Source organism: Saccopteryx bilineata, chromosome 7, assembly GCF_036850765.1.
Source record: "Saccopteryx bilineata isolate mSacBil1 chromosome 7, mSacBil1_pri_phased_curated, whole genome shotgun sequence".
Classification (NCBI taxonomy): Eukaryota; Metazoa; Chordata; class Mammalia; order Chiroptera; family Emballonuridae; genus Saccopteryx; species Saccopteryx bilineata.
In genome coordinates, this window is record NC_089496.1 from 34548680 (window position 1) to 34576446 (window position 27767).

The 27767-nt window shown below is 34.1% G+C and overlaps 1 protein-coding gene across 3 annotated transcripts in view; it reads right to left on the reverse strand.

The window, feature by feature from the left end:
* Nucleotides 1-27767, reverse strand: part of DGKB (diacylglycerol kinase beta) — a 647089-nt gene that overhangs the window by 398538 nt on the left and 220784 nt on the right. For all 3 annotated transcript variants that reach the window (XM_066239339.1, XM_066239338.1, XM_066239340.1), the window contains one exon: nt 5533-5565. In XM_066239339.1, coding sequence (XP_066095436.1) covers nt 5533-5565 — 33 coding nt within the window. The remainder of the gene's footprint in view (nt 1-5532; nt 5566-27767) is intronic.

A 27767-nucleotide genomic window follows, 5' to 3' on the forward strand; every position in this document is an offset into this window, starting at 1 on the left:
CTTTAAACTATATTATAGGGCCACGATAATCAAAACAGCATGGTATTGGCAGAAAAATAGACACTCAGACCAATGGAACAGAATAGAAAGCCCAGAAATAAAACCACATATATATGGTCAAATAATCTTTGATAAAGGGGCCAACAACACACAATGGAGAAAAGAAAGCCTCTTCAACAAATGGTGTTGGGAAAACTGGAAAGCCACATGCAAAAGAATGAAACTCGACTACAGCCTGTCCCCGTGTACTAAAATTAATTCAAAATGGATCAAAGACCTAAATATAAGACCTGAAACAATAAAGTACATAGAAGAAGACATAGGTACTAAAATCATGGACCTGGGTTTTAAAGAACATTTTATGAACTTGACTCCAATGGCAAGAGAAGTGAAGGCAAAGATAAATGAATGGGACTACATCAGAATTAAAAGTTTTTGCTCAGCAAGAGAAACTGATATCAAAATAAACAGACAGCCAACTATATGGGAACTGATATTTTCAAACGACAGCTCAGATAAGGGCCTAATATCCAAAATTTACAAAGAACTCATAAAACTCAACAACAAACAAACAAACAATCCAATAAAAAAATGGGAAGAGGACATGAACAGACACTTCTCCCAGGAAGAGATACAAATGGCCAACAGATATATGAAAAGATGCTCAGCTTCATTAGTTATTAGAGAAATGCAAATCAAAACTACAATGAGATACCACCTCACCCCTGTTAGATTAGCTATTATCAACAAGACGGGTAATAGCAAATGTTGGAGAGGCTGTGGAGAAAAAGGAACCCTCATTCACTGTTGGTGGGACTGTAAAGTAGTACAACCATTATGGAGGAAAGTATGGTGGTTCCTCAAAAAACTGCAAATAGAACTACCTTATGACCCAGCAATCCCTCTACTGGGTATATACCCCAAAACCTCAGAAACATTGATACGTGAAGACACATGTAGCCCCATGTTCATTGCAGCACTGTTCACAGTGGCCAAGACATGGAAACAACCAAAAAGCCCTTCAATAGAAGACTGGATAAAGAAGATGTGGCACATATACACTATGGAATACTACTCAGCCATAAGAAATGATGACATCAGATCATTTACAGCAAAATGGTGGGATCTTGATAACATTATAAGGAGTGAAATAAGCAAATCAGAAAAAAACAAGAACTACATGATTCCATACATTGGTGGAACATAAAAATGAGACTAAGAGACATGGATAAGAGTGTGGTGGTTACCAATGGTGGGGGGGGGGAGGGAGGACATGGGAGGGAGGGAGGGAGAGAGTTAGGGGGAGGGGGAGGGGCACAGAGAACTAGATAGAGGGTGACGGAGGACAATCTGACTTTGGGCGAGGGGTTTGCAACATAATTTGATGACAAAATAACCTAGACATGTTTTCTTTGAATATATGTACCCTGATTTATTAATGTCATCCCATTACCATTAATAAAAATTTATAAAAAAAACAAAAAAAAAAACAAAGTTGTTATAATTAAGATAAACTTTGTTGTGCCAGATAAGTTAGCCCAGATATAAAAACAGTTGGAAAAAAATTAATCAATATAAATTATTCAATCACTGAAAAGAACTACTTTAAACAAGTAAATAAATAAATAAACATGAAAGAGTATAGAACAAATAACTACGGAATGTAAAAATTATTGGTATTTCAGTATTTTCAAACAGCAAGTATTTGTGTTTGCTATGCAGACAGTTTAAATTTAGAATGCAATATTTTTTGATTCTCAGACTCCACAAGTAGCACAACAGATCTTCGCGGGGGCATATATTGTATTAGAATTCCAAAGAATAATCACCATAATGAATGCAGAAGAAAAGGCTGAAAAGGACCATTCACAGAAATAGAATGATGAAGTAAATGAAATAAAAAGACCCAACTTTAAATATGTGCTTTAAAAAATTCTTTGTCTGGATCATGCTGCTTCTCAGATGTTTTTAGTATTTGTACGTGGCTGAACACCGCTTTTTACAAAAGGGATGTTTATTATGGTCCTCAAGCCTGCTGTTATTGATCATGCACAAACTATAAGCAGCAAGTGATGATTACCTCAAGCGCAGGGCTTTCTTCTTTTTTTGTCCAATCTCAGCATGGGAGGCAGGCAGCAGCAAAGTGCCTGGATTGGTACAAAGCCACAAAGCACGGGCGGGGGCACTTCGCAGCCAACGGAATCCTTCAAAGGAACCCTGCACCTTGCTTTCTCTGTGATGGAACCACTTGTCTGAATGGAGACATAGCTCTTTTGGCCAGTGGAACAAGGCCATAAGATTCTCCCAGAAACTCTAGAATTTACCCCAAGGTAATACTTGGATGTTTATAATATACAAATCTCCCTGAAGTAGAGTGTGACCATATCATCGGGTCATATAAGGGTGATGAGCTCTGAGAAACCAACTTATTGACAGCTGCAAAGCTGTCCCTTTGATTATGGTGACCTTACTGTGGGATGAGAATATTTCTCTTTTCAGAGAAACAAATTCATTTTAAAAAATGAAAAAGGCTTTAAGTTCTCGGGCAAGTCATTTGCTATCTCTACCTCACCATTTAAGTCATCTAAAAGATGAAAAAGTTTATTTGATGATAGATTGAGAAAATGTGAAATACTAGCATAAAATTGGCAGTCATGACATAGCAGTAATTATTAAAATATAAAAAAATGGTTATATTTAATCATGGAATTTAAAATAGGTATATTGCTTAGAGTGTAGTAGTTAAAGATGAATGTTATAAAGGCCCATGCCCAGATCATTTAATTTGGGCTGCTACTGGCAAATGGTAGTGCCATTAGAAAATTGTATGTGTGTGTGTGTGCACGTGTGTGTGTGTGTGTGCACGCATGCCTGAAATTCAGCTGTTTCCTTCTGTTTGTAAACCATAGTCATTGATAGCCACGTACACCAAGGTTAAAAGCAGGGAGGCAGCTCTCTTGATTGTGTACATTCAGTTCCATCAGCTGAGTTAAATGATCAACATAGGAATTTCTGTGTGGCACCCAATCCGTTTAGGCCAGAATGCATCTTGTAATTTTAACTGTGTAACTTAATGATTACTCAAGCCACTGAATTATGCGTACAAAATGAATTGTTTCCATGAAAAAGAATGTTTTTGGAAAGACAGACTACTATAAGGTGTGTGTGTGTGTGTGTGTGTGTGTGTGTGTGTGTGTGTGTCTGGTCAAGTAGGGTCTGGATACAATGACCATAAAACCATGGAAAATTAGTAATACAAATTTAAGGGTTTTTATTGCTCCATGGATATCCTTGAGATTTTGTTATAATTTCAAACAACTGAAAGGAATTGAATGCAATTGCTTTCATTAAAATACAAATATGTTTAGATGAAATAGGAATGCTTTAGGTTTTACTTTGAATAATTGATCATTGAAGCTTATAAAGGAGAAGACCATAGCAAATGCAAGAAAACTATACACCATCTCCAAATAGAGGCTACGTCTTTATAGCCCTTGGTTCTGTCAAAAGTATAGCCAATGAATATTCATTTACATACTACAAATAAATTGTTTAAGGTATGCATATATCTTTTATAAGTTTCTACATATACTACATATACAATTTAACCATATTATCAGTTAACCAGAAAGCAATTATTCCTGATGGTAAATTAGGGTCTCTCTCTCCCCTGTGTGTGTGTGTGTGTGTGTGTGTTCACACATTCATTTATATATCTATACATGGACTTAAAAATTCTGGAACAATATATTTGAAATAAAAATATACAACAATTTCAGAGTATGGCGGGAAATTTAAATTAAGATAAACCATAATAGGTTGCAAAAAAAAAAGAGCAGTGTGAAGATTTTTTAAACCTTTATAGGCCTGACCTGCGGTGGCACAGTGGGTAAAAGTGTCAACCTAGAATGCTGAGGTCACCGGTTCAAAACCATGGGCTTCCCTAGTCAAGACACATATGGGAGTTGATGCTTTCTGCTCCTTCCTCCCTTCTCTATCTGTCTGTCTGTCTGTCTGTCTATCTGTTTCCTCTCTCTAAAATGAATAAATAAATAAAAATCTAAAAAATATTAAATAATTTAAAAAAAGATTTAAAAAACATTATAGTAGAAAAAAACATAGAAGAAAAAATTCTATTATAAAAATAATTTTGGTTCATTTATTAATACTATATAATATAAATTATATGGTTGAGACTTGGAGATTAACAAATATAAAATTAAACTGAAAATTTGAAATATAGTGCCTGTATTCATTTAATGGGCTATGGTAAGGCAACAACAAACTCAAGGACCTGCACATATAAATTATTTTATGCTTAAATAATTAGATAGAATGATAAAGTTTCCCAATATCTTTGTTAGTTGAATATATAGTTTAACATCTCTTTCATAATAATTACCATAATGGTATCAACTGATTCAAACAATATAAAATTAGGTTAATATTTCTCATAGATTAGAAACATTATCTTTCAAGCATACCTGTAAGTATATTTTCAAGTAATATCTCTAGAAAAGGAAATGTTTGAAAGTTTAATAGAGGATGTCTACACTGATTAGAAAAAATTTTAGGAGGGTGGTAGAGAGGAGTTATTTCAATTTTTATGCAACTATCTTCTAAATAAATTCATGTTCTTATTTGGTATAATCACATATAAATAATATTTTTCCTTATAAGCAGATTTAGATTATAATTGTAAGAAAATAATACCATTTGAGCATATCCTTTAGAGACAGGAACAATTGAGTAGGATTTTTCACAGAACAATGTGGAGGCTTTGTTTTGTTAATGCAAAGGTAAAGCTACCACTTTACTGAAAATAAATGTAGCAATGCCTACATTTATTTTTGAAATAAGTAATTTATTCTGTGACTGTATTTTATTAGTGTGACTTTCTATACAATGTCATATGCTAAATAATTCACGCAGGTATACTGTTATTAAAGTGATAGGCACTTCAAAAGGAGAAAGAATTCTCAACATACTATCATTGAAAAGTATATTTTAATGGCTCAAATAATGTTTTCTGTTTTCTTCAAGGCATTTATTTTTTAACTTCACAAATAGGAGTGACACTATTCTCATACTTGGTCAAACCTCTTGGCAAATGCAATCCCATCATGAAAATATAAAAGTCCCTGAGGATATGAATATATATATATATATCATATATATATACACACATATATATACACACACACACACACACACTCACACACACACACACACAAATTAATATTAATAGGTCACTGAGACAACCCAAAGTGTTCTTTATAAAAATACAAGATGTTCTTTCCTGGCCAGTTTGCTCAATTGGTTAGAGAATGGTCTCAATATGACGAGGTTGAGGTTTTGATCCCCAGTCAGGGAACATACAAGAAGTAACCAATAAATGGATAAATAAGTAGAATGACAAATCTTTGTTGCTCTGTCTCTCTCTTTTTCCCTTCCCCCGCTCTCTCAAATCAATCAATAAATTTAAAAAGAAAGTAAAGAAAATTTAAAGAAAGTCTTTTTTTGCTTACGCACCTCAGGGACTGAAACTCCAGAAGTGGGCAGAGTCTGTTGAAAAAGAAAAGTTCATGTTAAAGCTGAAATAAAGTCGAACTGAAAATAAACATCAATGAAGGTTCTTATATCACTATTCTCCTGTGAAAGAAAAGAATAAACATCAAATCTATTATCTTATCATAATTTTTCTGCATATGTTCATTCATTAAATGAGTCTCTTTTCACAAAATAAGGAATGTTCAAGTGCAGAGTTAGTTAGGTTGTGGAATCACTTATCCAAAATCAAGTTTCATCCATCTAAAAGCAGACTTATCAACATCTTTGGCCAGATTCACAAACTTCTCTACAACACTGATGTATTACACATGTATTTTGGAATAATAACACATATCCAAGTTGCATTACCTTTCATAAACAATTCGTACTAAATTTTTAAAGTGCCTGTTTACCTAGCCTATTATTCCCAGTGCAACTCTCACCCCTTCCTAAAAATACTCATTGTCTCTTTGAGGTTGATATAGCTTAAGTGTTGAATTTATTTAGTGATTCTCTGGAAATAAGAACAAATGTATTAATATCAGTAAAAAACAAGTAATTAAATAAGAAGAAAATTTCACTGGAAAGTAATATTTTATGAATACGGTTAAATGTACTGAAGTAGTTTTTATGACAGTACAATGACCTACCACCCTATTTTTTCTGAGTCATATTGGAAAGGTTTGCTTCTGGCAGAAAACAGAGAAGAGGTTCCTGAGTCCCAAAAGCCTTTGTCCTATAAGACCTATGACAAATCTGGAAGAATTTTTGACACTCATAATACCAGATAAAGGTTTCCCTTGGTGGTAGGGAGGCTAGTAGGAAAGTTAGATAAGAAAGTAGAAGTTCTTAGATATATGTGTGTTCCTAAAAAGAAGGAAGTAGGGAGTATATTTCAGTTCCCTCTCTGGGACAGAGCTATGTGAAGAGGATTTCAGACCTACAAAATGGGTTTGAAAAATTTGAGAACACAGGTATTAGTTGACATCCTTACCAGGCAAAACCTCAGAAAGGCAGCAAGAAGGAAAAGAAACAGTAGCTACTTCCGAGGTAAATGAGGCCTCACCTGGTTTCACAGCTACCCAACATAGAGATGGTTTAGAAGGATCTAATGTACCCAAAAGTGGAACAGAAGGAGAAGGGGTCGAGCACTAGCCTAGAGAAAATTAAGGTGTCCGGGAATAAAACTTTGTTTAGAAGATCTTTATATAAGTTAAAAAAAATACGGCAGCTGCAGATATTTAGTCAAAAGAAGTAGTGAAGTCTGGGTGGATACACCTGGTTTAATATAGTATACATATATGCAATTGCTGAACGTAAGTTGGAAATTTACTGGATTCATATGGCCCAATGCCACATACACAAAAAAGACTATGCCATGTTGGGTAATAAAAATCCCATTTGGGCCCTGGCTGGTTGGCTCAGCAGTAGAGCGTCAGCCCCGCATGTGGAAGTCCAGGGTGCAATTCCTGGCCAGGGCACACAGGAGAAGCGCCCATCCGCTTCTCCACCCTTCCCCTTTTCCTTCCTCTCTATCTCTCTCTTCCCCTCCTGCAGCCAAGGCTCCATTGGAACAAAGTTGGCCTGGGTGCAGAGGATGGCTCCATGGCCTCTGCCTGATGCACTAGAATGTCTCCGACTGCATGGGAGCAATGCCCCAGATGGGCGGAGCATCGCCCCCTAGTGGGGATGCCAGGTGGATCCTGGTCCAGTGCATGCGGGAGTCTATCTGACTACCTCCCAGCTTCTAACTCGGAAAAATACACACAAAAAAATTCCATTTGAGGGCATTCCCCCAAAACACTATGGGATGAAATTGAACCCTACCTGCCACTTTGCTAGCACTTGTACTGAGAATTAGCCACTTATGGATATTCATTTAGTAGGCTTCTTCCTTCTCAAAGCAATGGGAATGTGGGTTTTCTACTGAGACAAATGAGTTTGGCAGAGAGGTAGTAAGATGAAGAAAGTAAGGAAGTAGTAAAGATTTTATCCCTACTTCTCTGGGACTTGGAAAGCAGTTGACTAAGGATGAGTAACAGGTCTAAATAATAAGGAGGGCTCAGCTCGGCTAGAAGTCATAAATATGTAAAACAGACAGCCACCAGCTTGAGAATTTTCTCTAGCAACTCTGATACCTGACAGCAACACCAGAAATTCACTCCAAGAATAATGATGATGAAACTATATCTGAGCTTACTTACAATTAAGATGTATAGGCAACGAGTGTATATTAAATAAACATGCCCATCAATATCTCCAAGTTATAATAAGAAAACCATGATATCTAGATAAATGAAAAATAATTAACTTGTTATAAAATTCAGATATTATATTACTTCATTTTTATGCTTCTGTATATAATTTTAAGTATCAAAGATGAGCAGAGCAAATGTTTTAGTTTTTTTAAATTTAGTTTTTTTAAATTACATTAGAGTGTATAATTCTAAATGTAATATATTTTTAATCAAAATTAATAAAGGAACTGTATATTTGTATTTAATCAAATATGAGGTGTGACTATGGAGGAATGTGATTGATTTTATTTAATCAGTATCATTTTAATATTAAATAGAATACACAGTACAGATAATTAGTTTAAAAGATGCATTTGCCTTCAGGGCACTTGTTAAGTTCAACCTAATATCAAAGAATTTTTAAAAATCCTATTATTCTAAAGTATTGAGATATCTCTTGTCTTCATATTTTCTAACATGTAATCATTTTAAATTGACAATTTAATCCAAATTGTCATAAGAAAAAGAAAAATCTTTGGTGGAGACATTATTAAGCTTTGACTTAGTTAAAAACATAATAGGAGAATAGTACTCACATTAAAAGGGTCATTAGTTATTATAAGACTAAAATAAAATGACCAGAATTATATCTTATACCTATATAAGAAAGTTCATATTTTTTTAAAAATTGTAATTATGTTTATTTTATTTAATCCTTCCACTAAACAAAGATACATACTCCATTTCTCAGATTGAAAAACTGAAAATCAAAACGATTAAATGATCAGCCTAAGAAAATAAAGTTAGTGACAGAATCTAGATGTAGTGTTTTTTTTGTCCAAGAATTTAATTCATTCGGACAACAGCAAGTTTGACTAAAACTTAAGTTGATTTTTTTAAGCCATGCCTTGATTTTTTAAGTGATTTGCAAACCAAATAATTTTAAAATGCTGTTGAACACAGCTAAGTATATAGTAACCACAATGTATAAATATATCTGTTTTACCTGGCTTAGATATCAATATGGATTAATTGAACAGAATAACTTCCAGTGCAGTAATAAATTAAAGAGGCCAAATAAAGCTATTTTCAATAGCTTGTATTCCTTACATACAATTGACTATCTCTGTCATCAAAGAAGAAGTGAGGGACAGGGAGAAAAGTAGATTTGGGAAAAGGACAATTGTCTTCTATAATTATAAACTGCCTCAGCTTCAGAGGTCAAGTTGTTCTTCCTTCACACATGATAATAAAATAATCAACATCAGCTCTAAGATAGAGAAATTAAACACATTTAGTCTCCATGAATTTTATTTCCACATTCCCGCTTCATAATTTGTTTAACTCCTTATGATCTTGCAGGTCCTTAAGTGTGTACACTCACACGTATGAACACAGTACAAAATTTAAAACCAAGTGAGATAAAAATAATTTGAAATACTGCAGTTCTCTTTATTAACATCTTTCATCACAGATGATTTCACGGATGACAAGTAGGTCAATTAGAAAAATTATAAACTGATTTTCCTTCCTGGTGGCATTTTGAGATATCTAATAAAATGTAACTAGCAAGAATAAAATATTTCAAAAAATACACGTGCTATAATCTTATACTGGAGCTCTTACCTAACCGCTTCTCACTTGAGCCAAATTTATAAGCTGCACCAACATAAATTTAGTGGTAATTTTTTTTTCCCTGAGATGATTTTACTATCCTGATAATCACTCATAAAATAGTCTATTCTTACTTCTGTAGCTGTGGTTATTTATGATATTTGTATAGTTTTGGTCAGGAGATATTGAGCACAATGTATGAGTGTGCGAGACTCCCTTCTGAAGAGCTCCCTCGGTCTGTGTGTGTACCTGTGTCCACAAGGGAAGTATGCTGACCCTTCAGGGAAAGTTCACCGAGTACAATGGCTATTTGGAAACTTAAGGGGTCCCAAAAGCTTTCACTGAAAATGTAAAACTGTATTTCTATAGAGATATCCAAGTTATTTCACATACAGATTTCTACATGTAAACACCATCAGCAGGAATAACTAAATAAATCCCTCTCTAATGTTACTGTCATCGTCTTGCCTACTGATGAGCTTGTGAAATAAAATCATTAGAAACATTAGCCTACTTGATTAGGTCTCATAAAATCATCAGGAGCCAACAAGGTTGAAGAAAGTTTCTTCAATTATTTTTTTAACTCTGATCCACAATAAGTATAGTTGTATATTTACACACTTCTAAAATCATTTCACAAAGAACACTTACCTTGTGTGCCCCACTCTCTGAAATAACCTATTACTCTTCTCTCTTCATTTCTGTTCTAAACTACTTTACTTCATTGTTTCTCTTACCTTCCTTTTTGAAATGCTGGTTTAGACACTCTACATTTATTTCAACAAATTTTCGGGCTCTGCAGCATAAATATTAAAAATAGGTTTAGAAAAGGGATTTTGGAGAAGGCAGATGTTGCTTCTGCCACTTGCATGTTATGTGACTTCAAGTAAATTTCTGAATCTCTCTAAGCTTCAATTTCTTGAAATGCTCAGTGGTTATCATATAACTCTGCCTACCTTTAGCATTAAAAGGATTTCCTGAACAGTTACATTTTCAATAAATGGTAACTTTCTAACTTTAGCACCTACAGGTTTCCCTTCGTTTTCACTCCCTGCTCATAGCTCAGTACATTCTTCATCTGAAACAATTTTTTTATTGTTTATAGGTATATGGGGATCAATGGACTTATCTCATTAAATAAAATATCAATGCTAGGGCTATTAAAATAGAACGAAGTAAAGATGGAGGGGAAAAGAGATGAAACCAAAGGGAAAGCAATGGAGAAAAAGAGAGAAGAGGTTCAGACAAAGAAAAGTAACAGAAAAAACTCCCTAATATTCTCCTCAGTCCTGAAGACTGTCCCGTATCAAAGTTGAGCGAAGAAAACAATGAAATTAAGCAAGGGAGGGATAGGAGCTGAGAATTAGAGCATGGCTTCTGTGTTTTGTTTGATGTATTGCAAAATTCTTAAACTTCAGATTCAACCATCTTCAAAGCACATTGAAAATAAAATATGCATGACTTATTATTTTTTTTAAATTACTCTTTAGCACTCTTACTTTACATATAGATAATCAATAGATGCTTCTTTATGAGTATGTATATAAATGATTTAATATGTTTGTCAATGTTTGGGACGGGGTTCTGAGTATATTGGGAGGTTTTGAAATCAAAACAAAACAAAACAAAACACCCTGGAAAAAGAATCTAACATAATAGAAAGTACCTACTAAATTTTATGCTCATAAAATTAGTCAATAATACCTCCTGTTATGGCTATTCTTGCCTTCAACAGTACATGAGCCCATTCTGAAATGTATCATTGCATTGTTAGTGTACTGCTGCTTCTGAAAATTCAGAAAAATCATTGTAGGTAATGAAAGAATATTGATAACAAGATTTAAATTATTAGCCTGCTAAATTTTCATTTTCATCAATCTTAGAAAATGTCCTTAAATTAAAAAAAAAACAACACGTTATAACAAAATGTGTTCTTATCCTTTGCCTCTCTAAATATCCACTAATCTCACACCAAAGGATTTTCTAACTAGGTTAAAGTCCAATTCTGCACTCACATTAGAATAAGATTCAATAGACTTAAAATTTTACACTAACTGCCAGTCAACCTTATCATGAACTTTCATTATGTGCATGTAATTAATTGGGTCCAACGAACAATATCAGTACTGTGTTATAGACTCTTTTCCCCCGACCATATAATTAGAATATAATTACCCACAGGATATCAAAATGATGCAAAACCTTCCCTCTAAATGCACCCTCATTAGGAAACAAGTCTCAATGTACATTTATTCAATCAGTGTGAATTAATTAAAATGTTACTGAAATAAAAGAGGACAGCAATAAAAAGTATTCTGACATCTATTAGACACTATCACTTGAGATTTGTATGCACACTCTATATTTAAACCCATTTGACTTGAGTAGTCAAACTTACTGTTCCATGTAAGGTCATGCATATCCAGTATACTTAAAAAATCTGAGTAAATGAATTATTGTGTGTCATTGTTTTAGAAAGGAACGTAGTATACAATGCAAAATCTAAAGAATCCACCTAGGATCTTAGAGGCCCTGTTACTTCCAGATGAATCCGACAGGGTTTTATCATCACACACGGTGGGCAGAAATCATTTTTTACTCAAAGTCCCCAGAATACTAGTTGTTCATCCTATACCTTGCTTTTACAGATCTGACATATGTATTCTGATATGGCTCAGGAGATAAGGGTTGGAAAAGTCTTGATTTACCGAAGCACTAATTATTATTATTATTTTATTAAAGAAAATAGTCTCAATTATTTAAGGTAGCTCAAGTTATTGAAACAACACATTTTATTTAAGCAGAACATTTCTATGTACCTAAAATATGTTCTTTAATAAAGAGAATATGTAATGTATATAACACACATTCAGATTATATAGAACATGAAAAAATAGTAATGTGTCGAGAAGCTGAGAAATATATGATGCATATCCTACAAGAAGCTGCTCATTCATGCAAAAACATTCTTCCTATCAGCTATTTATCTTGGTTTCTCTAGTACCTGGCATACTGTCATATGAAATAAAAGTTTATTAAATAAATTAAAAAATAAATAACCCTAATGCAAAAGAATACTCAGCATTTTTCAAGAACAATGTTATAAATAGTAGCAAAAATTTTTAAAAGCTGTATGTAGCCTGATCAGACAGTGGTGCAGGGGATAGAGCATCAGACTGGGATGCACAGGACCCAGGCTTGAAACACAAAGATCTCCAGTTTGAGCACAGGCTCACCAGCTTGAGGGCAGGGTCACCGGCTTGAGTGTGGGATCATAGACAAGACCCCATGGTCGCTGGCTTGAGCCCAAAAGTTACTGGCTTGAAGCCCAAGGTCGCTGGCTTGAGCACAAGGTCACTGGCTTGCGCAAGGGGTCACTCTCTCTGCTGTAGCCCCCACCCCGGTCAAGGCACATATGAGAAAGCAATCAATGAACAACTAAGGAGCTGAAACAAAGAGCCACAACAAAAAAATTGATGCTTCTCATCTCTCTCCCTTCCAGTCTTTCTGTCCCTTTCTGTTCCTCTCTCTGACTCTCTCTGTCTCTGTCAAAAGAAAAAAAAGCTGTATGAAATATTTCTAGTAATATACTCCAAATTTTTCAAGCTTTCTATGTTATCAGAAAATTCCTTAGACAATTTTAGCTGTATATAAAGGTTTTATAAAGTGTATTTCTGGTAATCGCAATTTGGCATTATTCCTACAAACAGACACGTACCACTTTATAATGAAAATTTCAAAAGAGCCCTAAGAAAAATGAGGCCATCTACAAATTGCAACTTTTCATATACTTTTTAAGAGCAAACTCTAACCAACCTTTAAACTTTTGCTCTTTTGTGCTTTTTAAAAAAATTTTAACTCCACAGTATATATTTTTATATGTTTGGAATGTGTGTAATTTTTTACAAAATGGTAAGAGACAAACAAATGAAAGCAATAATGGATCCACTCGTGATAAGCAAGAAGAAAGATTATCTTATACAGTGTGTTAAATTTTTAGCATAAAAGTTTCTGTAGAATTTTGCAACAAAGATCTGCAGCTACAGTTGCTTCCTGAAAATGTTGTGATTTAAGGCACATTATCTGAAATACCACAGAAACAAAGGGTAATCAGTATATAAAAAGAACAGTAAAATTCTACTAATAGAATTGAATAATTTGAAAGTTCCATTTAGCAATAAACATCAATTTTCATTTTCTGAACTACCCTATGAATGAATGTTTATGATAATTTTACATGGACTGCTGTGTTGTTTAAGTTATATTTTAAAAAATTAGATTTTAAGTATAATTTTGGTTGCCAGAGAAAAATTTCTTGATTCTCTTCGAATTCTGCAATGTTCTCTACTACTTTATTTGAAATATTAGGCATTTCACAGTACCATCTATTGGATATTTTATATAACTACAACTGTGTGACAATCACTAGTTTCTCAAAATTTAATAATAATTATAAAATATTTCAAGTGCCACTCCAGAGACTAAACACAATGCTAATTTGACATTCTCTAATGTTACCGCATCATCAAATACTTTAAGCTGACTATTTTTAGCTTATAATAATAAAATTCAATTATAGGATATTCAGCATTTTAAAATTTAAATCTCTGTCACTTATTCATTGTAATTTTTATTTGATATTTGTCACTGTCCGATGTATTTCTCCATGATACAGTAATAACTGATGGAATTATAAAGAGCTGACTGAATGTTATTTATTAATTCAATAAATACTTGCTGAGCATATACTACATGTCAAATTGAATTAGGTACAAGAAATAAAGAGATTAAATCCTTTCAGTGTGAGTGTGAGGAATGATAATGGCGCTTTTCAGTGAGCATAGGGAGCAGTTTTACAAGAAACAAGTCACGTTCATTTCCTCATATGTGGACTTTGAGTTTTCTGCAGCAGTGGTCCCCAACCTTTTATGGGCCATGGACCAGTTTAATGTCAGAAAATATTTTCACGGACCGGCCCTTAGGGTGGGACAGATAAATGCATCATGTGACCGAGACAAGCCTCAAGAGTGAGTCTTAGATAGATGTAACAGAGTCTGGTCATTTTTAAAAAATAAAACATTGTTGGCCCTGGCTGGTTGGCTCAGTGGTAGAGTTTCTGCCTGGCGTGCGGAAGTCTCAGGTTTGATTCCCGGCCAGGGCACACAGGAGAAGCGCCTATCTGCTTCTTCACCCCTCCCCCTCTCTTTCCTCTCTGTCTCTCTCTTCCCCTCCCACAGCTGAGTCTCCATTGGAGCAAAGGTGGCCCGGGAGCTGAGGATGGCTCTATGGCCTCTGCCCCAGGCACTAGAGTGGCTCTGGTCATGGCAGAGTGATCCCCCGGATGGGCAGAGCATCGCCCCCTGGTGGGCATGCCGGGTGGATCATAGTCGGGCGCATGCTGGAGTCTGTCTGACTGCCTCCCCGTTTCCAGCTTCAGAAAAATGCAAAAAATAAAAAAATAAATAAACAAACAAACATTGTTTAGACTTAAATATAAATAAAACGGAAATAAGGTAAGTTACTTATTCTTTCTCTGTGGACCGGTATCAAATGGCCCACGGACCGGTACTGGTCCACGGCCGGGGGGTTGGGGACTACTGTTCTGTAGGACATCTAAGGGCAAATTTACAAGAGCTGAACATTGGGATTTAGAGGATTAAGAGGGAACCTGCTTACAAATAGCATAATCAGAATTGGTTGCTGTAGTCATGGAATTGGACGAGATTCCTTACAGAGAGCATAGCTACACAAGAATGCAATTTAAAACAGAAGCATACACATATTTCAAAAAAAAAAAAAAAAAAGGAGGACTAGAAATTTAGCAGTATCAGTGAAGGGTGGCTTGAGTGGTAGTAGAAAAACACGTAGAAATATGTTAGGTAAATGTTACAGATGATGAGAACATAGCATTTTAAATACTGTCAAATGCTGGAAGGGATTAAAAAATGATCAGTCTTGGAGAGAGACTCAAGTAATCCTATTGGCAGCCCGAGGCCGATCCCTTGATTCCTGGCTAGCCACGTGCCCCAACAGCTATCAGTGCTGGTGGCTGAAAACCTCCCAACTGTCGTCCCATTGTCTGAAGAACTACCCTTTGCTACAGGATTAGGTCTCCAGAGAGCACCTCCTATCTGGAGAAAATCACTGCTACTGAATGACGGGTATGAGTTAGAAAAAGCCACTCCATTGCCTTAAGTTATGACTTAGAAAAAGCCAGCCCATTTGTGCTAAATAAAGAATAATCGTATGGTATGATTGTTGTCCCAGACAACCAGGATTCAAGGCAAAGCAACACGTCTCCCTTGACTACTTTATTTTTCAAAGTACGCCCCTTCCCTTTCCTGTCTCCCACCCCCCTAAAGATGTTTTATAAATCACACACAGCTAAATCACAGGTTCATGCTCTACTCCTTGGGAATCCAACCAAGAAGAGCACTGCTGGTTTTAAAATAGATGGCAAAAACAGTTTTAGACCATTGTATAGTCAGAAACTTGAATTATGTGGTTTGATTAAGAAGGAGTAGGGGAATTTGATTGTATCTTCACATCTGCATATATGCATTGCTACATTATGAGGCAAAGATTACATCCACATACAAATATAGCTGACCACATTGCACATAAGAAAGAATACCTCTTTCTGGTGTGGGTCCAGGACAGACACACAGCTAGGAGTAAAAATGAGAAGAAGTTCAAGTGTTGGACTCAAATCATGGTGCTGTCAAGTGCTACCTAACAGAAGCAGATTACACCTTCTTTGAGTGTTTCCATTGTAAAGGAGCATTAAGAGCAAAAATGAGTTTTAAGAGAGGCAGAAATGCTAGAAAGAATGAAATCGGAGGAATATAGGTATTAGCTCACTCAAAGATGTTGGAGAAATGATAACCAAATGAAAATACTTGAAAACTTTTGTGGTTGGGATAAAACAGGAATTATGTAATAAGGAATAGAACACAGAGTAATATTCTATATTCACTCAGGATTTCCATTTCCTTGGACAAATGAGGCTGACTTGATCAAAGTTCCTGTGAGTATTAGATACAGGATTTGAAATGATTTTATCATTAAATCGGATTGTAAGGAGTGGGCATGAAGTTCTCAACAGAACTAAATTATTCTTATTCTACTTAAATGGGACAAGTAGCTTTAACTAAAGAAAAAAGACAGACCTGACCAGGTGATGGTGCAATGGATAGAGCATCAGACTGGGATTTGGAGGACCCAGGTTTGAAACCCCGAGGTCACCAGCTTGAGCGTGGGCTCATCTGGTTTGAGCAAGGCTCACCAGTTTAAGGCCAAGGTCAATGGCTTGAGCAAGGGGACACTTGGTCTGCTGTATCCCCATGGCCAAAGCACATAGGAGAAATCAATCAATGAACAACTAAGGTGCTGCAACAAAGCATTGATGATTCTCATCTCTCTCCCTTCCTATATGTCTGTCCCTAACTGTCCCTCTCTCTGCCTCTGTCACATGCACACACACACACACACACACACAAAGTTGAGTAAAAAACTATTGCATATATGCATAAAATTGATATGCAGACAGATCTCATTTTATTGCGCTTTGCTTAGGTGAGCTTCACAGGTGTTGTGTTTTTCACAAACAGAAGGCAAAACCCTCTGCCAGCGAAGACATCATGCCTTGCTTTGGTGTGATGCAATTGTTACAGTAATATGGAACTGAAACCACAGAATGTCCTGTAGCTCACTTTATTGTGGTGGTCTGTAACCAAACCCGCAATATCTCAGAAGTATGACTGCATGGACAAAAAGTTATATATGAATCTATTTTTGGTTTGGTTTCAAGTGAAGGTTGAGAATAGACAAATTATAGTTAATAATAAAACAGAGAAAAGCATGAATAAAAATACTTTATGGTCACTAACTACCATACTTCATCTGGAATCACCTTTGCAAGGTGAAATTTATTCTTAATTGTCTAGTGGTGAAGGGAGTCTGACTTTTGTTGCACTCAAAATTTAAAAGTTAGAAGACAGAAATGATATAAAGTATTTACCATTTCCACTGTAATGCAGTTAGACTTGGATATTTAACTTGCGTTAACCCAAATCTTCCTGTAGAGGGCATAAGAAAAGGTACCAACACAGAGCTTCATGTATTTGGAAACAACTATGTCACAGTTTGTAGTTATCTAGTCTAACCAATATTCATTAAGAATAGACAATTCTGCACATCCTGGACAACACTGAGCATTACAATTATAAAAATATTTGTTAAAATGATAAAAAGTATATCACATTGTTTTAATTTACATTTCTTGATTATTTATAAAGTTTAACATTTTTAATTATTAAAAATTATTTGCGTTAATTTTATATAATGGATTTTTTTGGTATAATGCCTATTTTTATCTTAATTTGTGAGTTTTGATCTTTAACCATTTTTAAACAAATTTTTGATTTTTTAAGTCTGTCAGCATTTTATCTTTTCCATTTTAGGAAAAGGAAAAGTGGCCTTCTAGCGGGCAAAAATTAAATCTTCAATCCATGTATGCATTGTTTTATAATAGGCCTAAAGTAAAATTTATCTTAATTTAGTATCCCATATAGTTAAACACTATCTCAACACCACCGATCTCCACCATGCCCAGCAAGATTTAATTGCAAACTTCACCATATACACTATTGCACAAAGTTCATTCTGAGTTAGACTTTCTACTATAACTTGTATAAATATACGCTTACAATTTTTTTTAAAAAAACAAGCCTTTCCTTATTACTCTTCTATCTCAGAATTTATGACAAACATTTATAATGTTTGTGGAACATTAATTCTGCCCAGCAAAATTTGGAATTATTTTGTCACTCTTCTATCTCAGAATTTATCACAAACATTTATAATATTTGTGGAACATTAATTTGCCCAGAAAAATTTGGAATCATTTTATCACGCAAATAATATTCCATGAAAATTACATTAAATGAAGGGATTTGAAGAAATATAGGTTCTTTTTAGTTAAGTTTGATTTTCTTCAGTATAAAGAGACCTCATATTTTAGTTTTAATTTTTATTTGTTTGTTTGTTTAGGGATAGCATGATCTCTTTCCACATTGTTGTGATACTTCTTTATACTGTAGATTTTCTTAATCCTCTCCTGGAAATTCCTAATCCAGTTGTCTTCAATGTTGATTTTTTTTTTCTTATGCAGACACTGAGATCTATTAGTTTCTGATAGACAGTGTTTTTTCTCTACATCTTTTCTGAAGCTTCCAATTTTACCTTGTATGTCAATATATTATAAATTAGCTGTTTTCTTTAGTATTCTTGATCATGCAAAACACTTTCTATTAACCTTTTCCTCGTCTAGATGCGATAAATCTTCATGCATGACATCCACCTAACTTTTAACTATTATGCTTGTGTTCTTGTTGCAAAATTATTACTATTTTATTTTGGCAATAGCTAAACTTATTTATACTAACATGCAATTTAGCCATAAGCCATCAGCTGCATTGACATTTGTTATCAAAAGGCAAAAGCAAAGGAAACAAAAGCTACTACATCCAGTACAGCATTATTGTTGAGGTGAAGCCCCCTACCAACACAGTATCATATGAAAGAAGTTAATCTTAGGTTTAGTAACACAGTAACAATAAACAGTATTTAGTCTATGTGAATGCTATGTTTATGTGCTGCAAATACTGTGAAGCTTATTATATTCTCCCCTTTTTCCTAAGGCTACTAAGAAACTCAGACAAATTTGTAAACTGCCTCTATCAACTTTTTGGATAATTGTGACATGAATTTCTAAGTCTAACTTAATTCTGGCACAAACTTATGTTTTATTTTAATACTCACTGCATATTTATATAAGTGGCCATGAATATTGTTGGTAATAAGTTGTAGAATAATTTATTAAAACATAAACCCATAGTCACATTTTTCAATGAGACACATGTATAATATCCTTTCATTTGTTTGAATCTATTTTATAGATTTTAGGTTTCAGTCCTCTAAATAATGCTCATTTCTGTCTATACATTTTAGATTTTAATAAGATTTTAAACTAAATGAACATCCTGTTATGTCATATCAGCTTTTTGTTTTTGGTATTCTATAAATCAGGACAAAACCAACAAGGTACAAGTTTGTTTCCATAAAGAAAATTATGACAACATGCTCTAGATACAGCTATATTTTAGGCATAAAATGTCATAGAAATATGTAGGAATATTTTTGCAACCCTACAATAAAATAAACAAAAAATAATACTTTAGAGTCTTAAAAATGGGACTATAACATATTTATTTTTGTAGAAACAAATATATTTAGCCATAATATATAAAATTATTCTCAAGTTTAGACCCTGTATATAAGTACAGATACTATATAATAGAGCTTAGTTTAACATAAAGATGGGTTCTTTGGAAACAAATAAAACAAGTCTACTTAAAATATTGTGAAAGATAAATGGTCCCTCTCACAAGTATATGATAGAATCATCATTAAGTGAAAATGGGTCCTTTTCCCATTTCTTATACTCTGCCCCTTTAAAGTATATGTACATGAAGACTATGTCCAACCAAAACAGGTGTACACATTTTATAAACATTAAGGCTATCTAGTACTTAATGTATTTCTTATTAGAATTTAAATAATAAAACAATTGGCAAATAAAGGAACAAGGAGTTTAATTTTACACATTTTAGAAAATACAAACTATGAAAAGCAGCCATCCTTTATGAACAATACCATGAAACTGAGTCTGAATTAGATTTTCAAAATATGAAAAAAATGAGATTCCTTTTTTGCCTATCATTACTATGATGACAATTATGAATTGATCTATAATGAATATTAATTAAATGACTATTAAGAAATGACATTGATGAAACATTTATTGAGCACTGCCAATGCGCTTTGTCCAACTCTTTAGACAAAAAAGAAAATTGCAAAGGCACAAACCCATAGTACATTACGTAAAGAATTTCAAGAAAATTGATGACTTCAGTACCTGTGGTTAAAGGTTAAAGAGGTAAATGGAAAAGAAGAGGGAAGCAGCTGAAATGTTAATAGAAAATAAAGCTCAGTTCAAGTCACATTCTTGTCCAACTGTTCCCACCTTTCCACCAGACTCTGTGTGAAACTCTGTAACTAGCACAGAAAATAAAGTTACAGAGAAGTCAAAATCCAAATTTTAGAATCACAGAGAATTAAAATATCTCCCTCCCTCCTTTAATTAGCTGATGTTTCATTTTTAAGTAATCATTTGTTGCTGTTAAGAGATAGTCATAGAACAGAAAGAGCCCATAATACTTGGACTGTGAGGAAGAAACACACTCTAAACTTCCAGTTCTTAACAGACTTCCAACATTACTATGTTGCAATGCCTTGGTTTAACAAGTTCTAAGAAAATTTTACATACACTGTTATTTAAGACTTAGTCACCATATCTACAATGCATACTTCAGTAGAATTCTTATCATTGTAAAAGTGCAATTCATTTATACTAAAACTAATTTTGGTTTCAGAAAATAATCCAATCACTATGATTCTGATTTGAAAACGTATTTACAGTAGGGAAGAACTAAGTGACATTAGATTCATTTGTAGAACAAAATAATACGGTATAGGAAAAATGGTACTTTGCAATATTGATTAGAGAGTTGCCACTGTTCCTAAAGATGTTATTTATAATAAAACAAAATAAGAAATTGACACATGCTATATATAAATATACTGTTTCAACTCAATTATAATAGTTTTACATAATGAAATACTATGCAGTCACCAATAGTGATGTCCCACAGGACATGGAAATAAACAGTTAATGATATCAGCATTAGTGTAAAAAATAGAAAGTCATATGATATTAAGTGGATGAACACTTGATTGGTGAGGTAAACACACTATATGGCGTACAGATTATGTGTTATAGAATTGGGCATGGGAAACCTGTAAAATTGCTAACTAGTACCACCATAATAAATTCAAATAAAAAAGGAAAAAAAAACTCTCAAAAATGTACACTTGAAAATCAAGAGGAAAATTTGAATAGCTGTTTTATTTATATGCTAACACTTATTCTTATGTAACTGATTATAGATTTTTAATTTTTCTCAATTTATATTGTATTTACAAACTTATTTACTGAATATATAGTTCTTGTTCTTTTATGCTAAAAGGTTAAAAATTACTCTTTTAATTCCAACATAATACTTAAAATAACAGTAATATTAGATTATCGACTGAGCACTTAGGCATACTTCTAAGTGATATTCATAAATTAATTAATTTATCTAATTCTATTTTATAAATGAAATACAGAAGTACAAATTATTAATAATTTGCCTCATGTCACAAATTAATGGGAAAAAAACCCAGGATTTAAATACAGAGAGGATACTGCCAAAGTGTCTTCTAATGCAGTTGAACCAATTTACTCTCCCACATGCATTGTATAAATAATCAAGTGCTTCATCTATTTTCCAAAGCTTAGAATTTTTAATTGTTTTAATCATTCTGATAGGTGTGTAGTGTTATTTATTGAGATTAAGAATTTTCCAGATAAATAATAATAGTAAGCACATATTCAATATGTTTACAGGTGATATGTATATGGACATATTGTTAAATGACTAAGTCTTTTGCCCTTTTGAATTGGATTGTTGGTTGCTTATTTTTGATTCATATAGTTTCTTTTGATATTCTGGATACATGTCCTTGGTCCCCATTCTATAACCATTTGAAAGAAATCACTTTCCCACAGATCCACAGTTGATGTTAGAAACTTAAGTTTCTAGTATTCTAGCCTTCCTGGATTTCATTATCCCATGCTTATTTTGCCATTATTTCTCCTCAATTGATCTTCCACAAATCACCTCATCTTAAAACTTTTCTTCAGCTCTCTGGAATCTTTGCATAAAATAAACAAACAAAATTTTCTTTAAGTCTGCCATTTTCCCTATAACCCTTCTGAAAAGAGGTTGCTCATTCTCTCAACCATTACTGGTTCTATAGTTTTTATGGGAATCTCTTGGCTTTCCATCACAATCAATATTTTTCCAGCCCCCAAATGAAATCTCTTATCATTTTAGGGTCATGGAATCTAAAAGTCCTCCTCTCTACCATATCCATTACTGTCATATAGCAAGCATTTCATCAAGACACTGCAGTTATCCTCGGTGGTTTTAAGGAGAATGTACAATAAATTGACCTGAGTTCCTTGACCTCGAACATCTAGTGAAACTCCTCAACACACAGTTGAACCGCCCCAATCCATGGCTACATATTGGATTTGATCATCCTCTGAAACTATTCTATCCTGAAATCAAACTCTCATGTTCTACTCTCTGCTACAATCTTCCTTCCCGGTTCCTTCATTTTCTTACTCTTTCAATGTTTTTTGATTATTCACATCACAATTCTATAACTACCATCTCATATATCCCCTGTTCCTTACTTTAAATTAACTTAAATTATCAGGCTAGCTGAATTATCTTTCTAAAACACAAACCTGGTTATGTATCTCGCATTTCTACTGGATAATGCCAATTCTTTCAAAACACAGGCCAGATTTTTCACGAACTCAGACCTTGTCTTGTCCATTTCTCTAAGCCTCGCCTTTACTCAAAACTCTTAACGTTTTATAGTTTCAAGATCCCATCCTACCTTTATGCTGCTGAGATTCTTTATATACAGCTCACTTTGCATTTAATAGTTAAATCCCTATTTATTCTCCAATATTTAGCTCAGGCACCATTTCTTCGAGAAAAGTTTTCATTTACTTTTTGAATTACCCATAGGATGGACTAAGGTAGTCTCTCTCCTAAAGCCCGTGTAAGTAGTATTTTCATACCATAATATATACAGTTGTCCCTCGATGTATCGCGGTTCACTTTCCATGGTCTCACTGTATTACAGATTTTTAAATTGTATATCTCTAATTTTGTATTGTAGATTGTTCACTATATCGCGGGATTTTGTGGTATATAGGTATTTTTGTATATTTATTATTTTAATTATTTTTGCTGTAAAATAAGTATAGGAAGTATAAGAGTGGGGGAAAGGTCAATAAGAGTTTTGGGAGGGTTTATAAAGCCTTAAAGTATATATAAGTAATAAAATAAATATATATAAGGTTGCTGCTTCATGGATTTTCACCTATTGCAGGGGGTTCTGGAACCTAACCCCCACGATAGAAGAGGAACCACTGTAATCTCCTTCTCTACCTTGACCAACAGAATATAAATATGAGAGATAAGAAAACTGTTCTATCTAAAGTTTTAGCTCCATGGACTTTAATAAAAGACAATGAAAATGAGAGAAATAAACGACTCTAGCTCTAAAGATACTGTATGTAAAAATAATATACAGTGTGTCCGTAAAGACATGGTACACTTTTGACTGGTCACAGGAAAGCAACAAAAGATGATAGAAATGTGAAATCTGCACCAAATAAAAGGAAAACTCTCCCAGTTTCATACCTATTCAGTGCAGTTGGATGTGGGCTCACGCATGGATTTTTTAGGGCTCCTTAGGTAGCTATCCCGTATAGCCTCTACAGACTCGTCTCTGACTGATGGCCTACCAGAACGGGGTTTCTCCACCCAACTGCCGGTTTCCTTCAACTGCTTATCCCACCGAGTAATGTTATTCCTATGTGGTGGCGCTCCTTATAAATGCGCCGATATTCACGTTGCACTTTGGTCACAGATTCAAATTTAACGAGCCACAGAACACACTGAACTTTCCTCTGTACCGTTCACATCTTGACTGGCATGGCCGTGGGTTACTTACTGCACTGTATACATGGTGTTACGTCATCATCTGCGCATGCGCACATGCTGCCACATCATCCTACAGAAACTGAGAGGGTTTTCCTTTTTATTTGGTGTAGATTTCACATTTCTATTGTCTTTTGTTGCTTTCCTGTAACCGGTCAAAAGTGCACCATGACTTTATGGATAATTAGTAATAATCTTAAAAATCATTAAATATATAAAACTGTGTATAAGCAGTGAATAGGTTTCTGTAATATAAAATAAAGCTTAAAATAATCAATATTTTATCATTTTCTTTAAATATATAAGCTTTAATAAGATACACTGATATGAAAAATGACTAAATAATCTCTTATAATATAGCATAGTATATATAGTCAATAATATTGTAATAATTTGTATGGTGCCAGGTAGACACTAGAATTATTGGGGAGATTACTATATAAATCATACAAATGTTTAACCCTTATGCTGTTCACATGAATCTAATAAAAATTTGAATGTCAAGTGTAATAAAAAATAAATAAAAGAGGCCTGGCCTGTGGTGGCACAGTGGATAAGGTGTCGACCTGGAAGTGCTGAGGTAGCCAGTTCGAAACCCTGGGCTTGCCTGGTCAAGGCACATATGGGAGTTGATGCTTCCAGCTCCTCCCCCCTTCTCTCTCTCTGTCTCTCCTCTCTCTCTCTCTCTCTCTCTGTCTCTCCCCCTCCTCTCTAAAATGAATTAAAAAATAAATAAATAAAAAAATTTAAATAATCAACTCCTTATTTAGAGAACAAGGACCTAGCTTTTAAATAATAATGTACCCTAATTCTTCTATGTAAAAAGAAAACAAATCAAGGAACTAAATATGATAAAAATAACTTTAATGATTATCTGCCTTATGTGACTGTTTAAACATAAAGTTTAAAACTCCACTCCTCACAAGACTCTCATCTTCTTTTGTTGACAGTGAAAGAAGAAATTGACTAAAAGTCCCCTTCAAGGTGAAGAATCATTATAAAAACATGTGTACTCCTAGATACCTAATTTGTGTGTTAATAAAAAATATATTTATAAAATCTGACAAGAAAATAAAACTCTACCATCATTTTATAGCAGTTGATTAAATTTAAAGCTTTCTCTCTGAAATTACTCAAAGAATCAAAGGGACTTTTTAGCCTATTGACTTCTGTGAATAACCAAATTTATGTGCAATCAAAAATAATTTTACAGTACTAAATGAGACTAGTGAAGTACTAAATGAGACTACAGTACTAAATAATAGTGAAGAACAATTTATGGATGGACTAGAAATACAGTTATAGATTAGCATGTAGAAGTAAATAATATTTATATCAACATCATAGACTAAAACGGGTATAAATTTAACTCTGTTTTTTATGGATAAACAGCCAACAGATGATGAAGGCATCTCCAATACTGTACCCTTTTTTGTTACAATAGGGTGTTCTATGTGTTTTAAAAAACAAATATCTTTTGATGCTTATTAATGACATAATAGTGGGTAGAAATTTATTTAAAGCAAATCTGGAAGGGAGTAAAAAAATGTGGACCAAGTTTGTCTTGTGTTAGGGGTAAAATTTAGAACATAATGAGTGAGTAAAATTCATGCCAGGCAGGCTATATTAAATATGGAATTATTAGTTTTTTGCATTGCTACTTTGATTGATTGGGATAGACAGTGGAGATTTCTGAGTGTGATCTAAAACAAGAATCACAAATGGCTTTTTTAAGGAAGTCCATTAAAGACAGAACATCTGTTTTGACAATCAATTAATACAGTTTAATGGTCTTTTATAGTAATTAAATTGCTTACTAAGAACCTAACTGTTTGGTTGGCTTTTTGTTTTGTTGTTGGTTTCTTTTGCTATGCAGAAGCTTTTTAGTTCGACAGAGTCCCATTTATTTATTTTTGCCTTTACTTTTCTTGCCTTTGAGGTCAATTTTATAAAATAGTCTCTATGGCGAATGTACACAAGTTTAGTACCTATGTTTTCTTCTATGTAATTTATTGTTTAAGATCTTATATTTAGGTCTTTGATCCATTTTGATTTAATTTTTATACATGGGGACAAACTGTTTTCTCATTACATTCTTTTGCATGTGGCTTTTCAATTTTCCCAGCACCATTTATTAAAGAGGCTTTCTTTTCTCCATTGTGTGTTTTTGGCTTCTTTGTCAAAGATTATTTGTGTGTGTGTGTGTGTGTGTGTGTGTGTGTGTGTGTGTGTGTGTGTATATATATATATATATATATATATATGGTTTTATTTCTGGGCTTTCACATTGTTCCATTGGCAGTATGTCTGTATTTCTGTCAAAACCATACCTATTTGATTATCACAGCTCGGTAGTATAATTTGAAATGAGGTAGTGTGATATCTCTGACTTTATTCATTTTTCTCAGAATTGCTTTGGCTGTTCTGGGTCTTTTAAGGTTTCACACAAATATGATGTTTTCTTGTTCTAGTTCTTTTAAAAAAATAACATTGGGATTTTAATGAGGATTACATTAAATGCATATAAAACTTTGGTTAACATGATCATGATATTTGCAAACAGCAGCACAACAAGAGATTAATATCAAAAACATATAAGGAATTCATAAAACTCAACGCCAAGAACCTGAACAGACATCTCTCCCATGAAGATGTACAAACAGCCAACATATATATATATATATATATATATATATATATATATATATATATTGTATTTTTCCAAAGCTGGAAACGAGAAGAGACAGTCAGACAGACTCCCGCATGTGCCCAACTGGGATCCACCCGGTACGCCCACCAGGGGCGAAGCTCTGCCCACCAGGGGGTATGCTATATGCTCTGCCCCTCCGGGGGGTCGCTCTGTTCCGACCAGAGCCACTCTAGCGCCTGGGGCAGAGGCCAAGGAGCCATCTCCAGCGCCCGGGCTATCTTTGCTCCAATGGAGCCTTGGCTGTGGGAGGGGAAGAGAGAGACAGAGAGGAAGGAGAGGGGGAGGGGTGGAGAGGCAGATGGGTGCTTCTCCTTTGTGCCCTGATTGGGAATCGAACCTGGGACTTCTGTACGCCAGGCCAACGCTCTATCACCAAGCTAACTGGTGATAGATTTTAAAAAGATGCTCAACTACTTCACTAGCTATTAGAAAAAAATATCAAAGCTAGAATGAGGTACCATCTCACATTTGTTAGGTTGTTTATTATCAACAAGACAGGTAATAACAACTGTTGGAGGGGCTATGGAGAAAAAGGAGCTCTCATTCACTGCTGGTAGAAATGTAAACTGGCACAGCCACTATGGAAAACTGCCTGGTGGTTCCTTAAAAACATTAAGAATACAGTCACCATATGACCCAACAATCTCTCTACTGAGTACCTACATGAAAAACTCGAAAACATTTGTTTGCAAAGACATATGAGCCCCCATGTCTATCACAGCATTATTCACAGTCAAGACATGTAGACAACCAAAGTGTTTTTCAACAGAAGATTGGATAATGATTTGGTACATATATACAATGGAATACTATTTAGCCAAAAGAAAATGAAATACTGCCATTTGTGATAGCATGGATGGACCTTGAAAATATTATGCTAAGCAAAATAAGTCAGTCAGAAAAAAA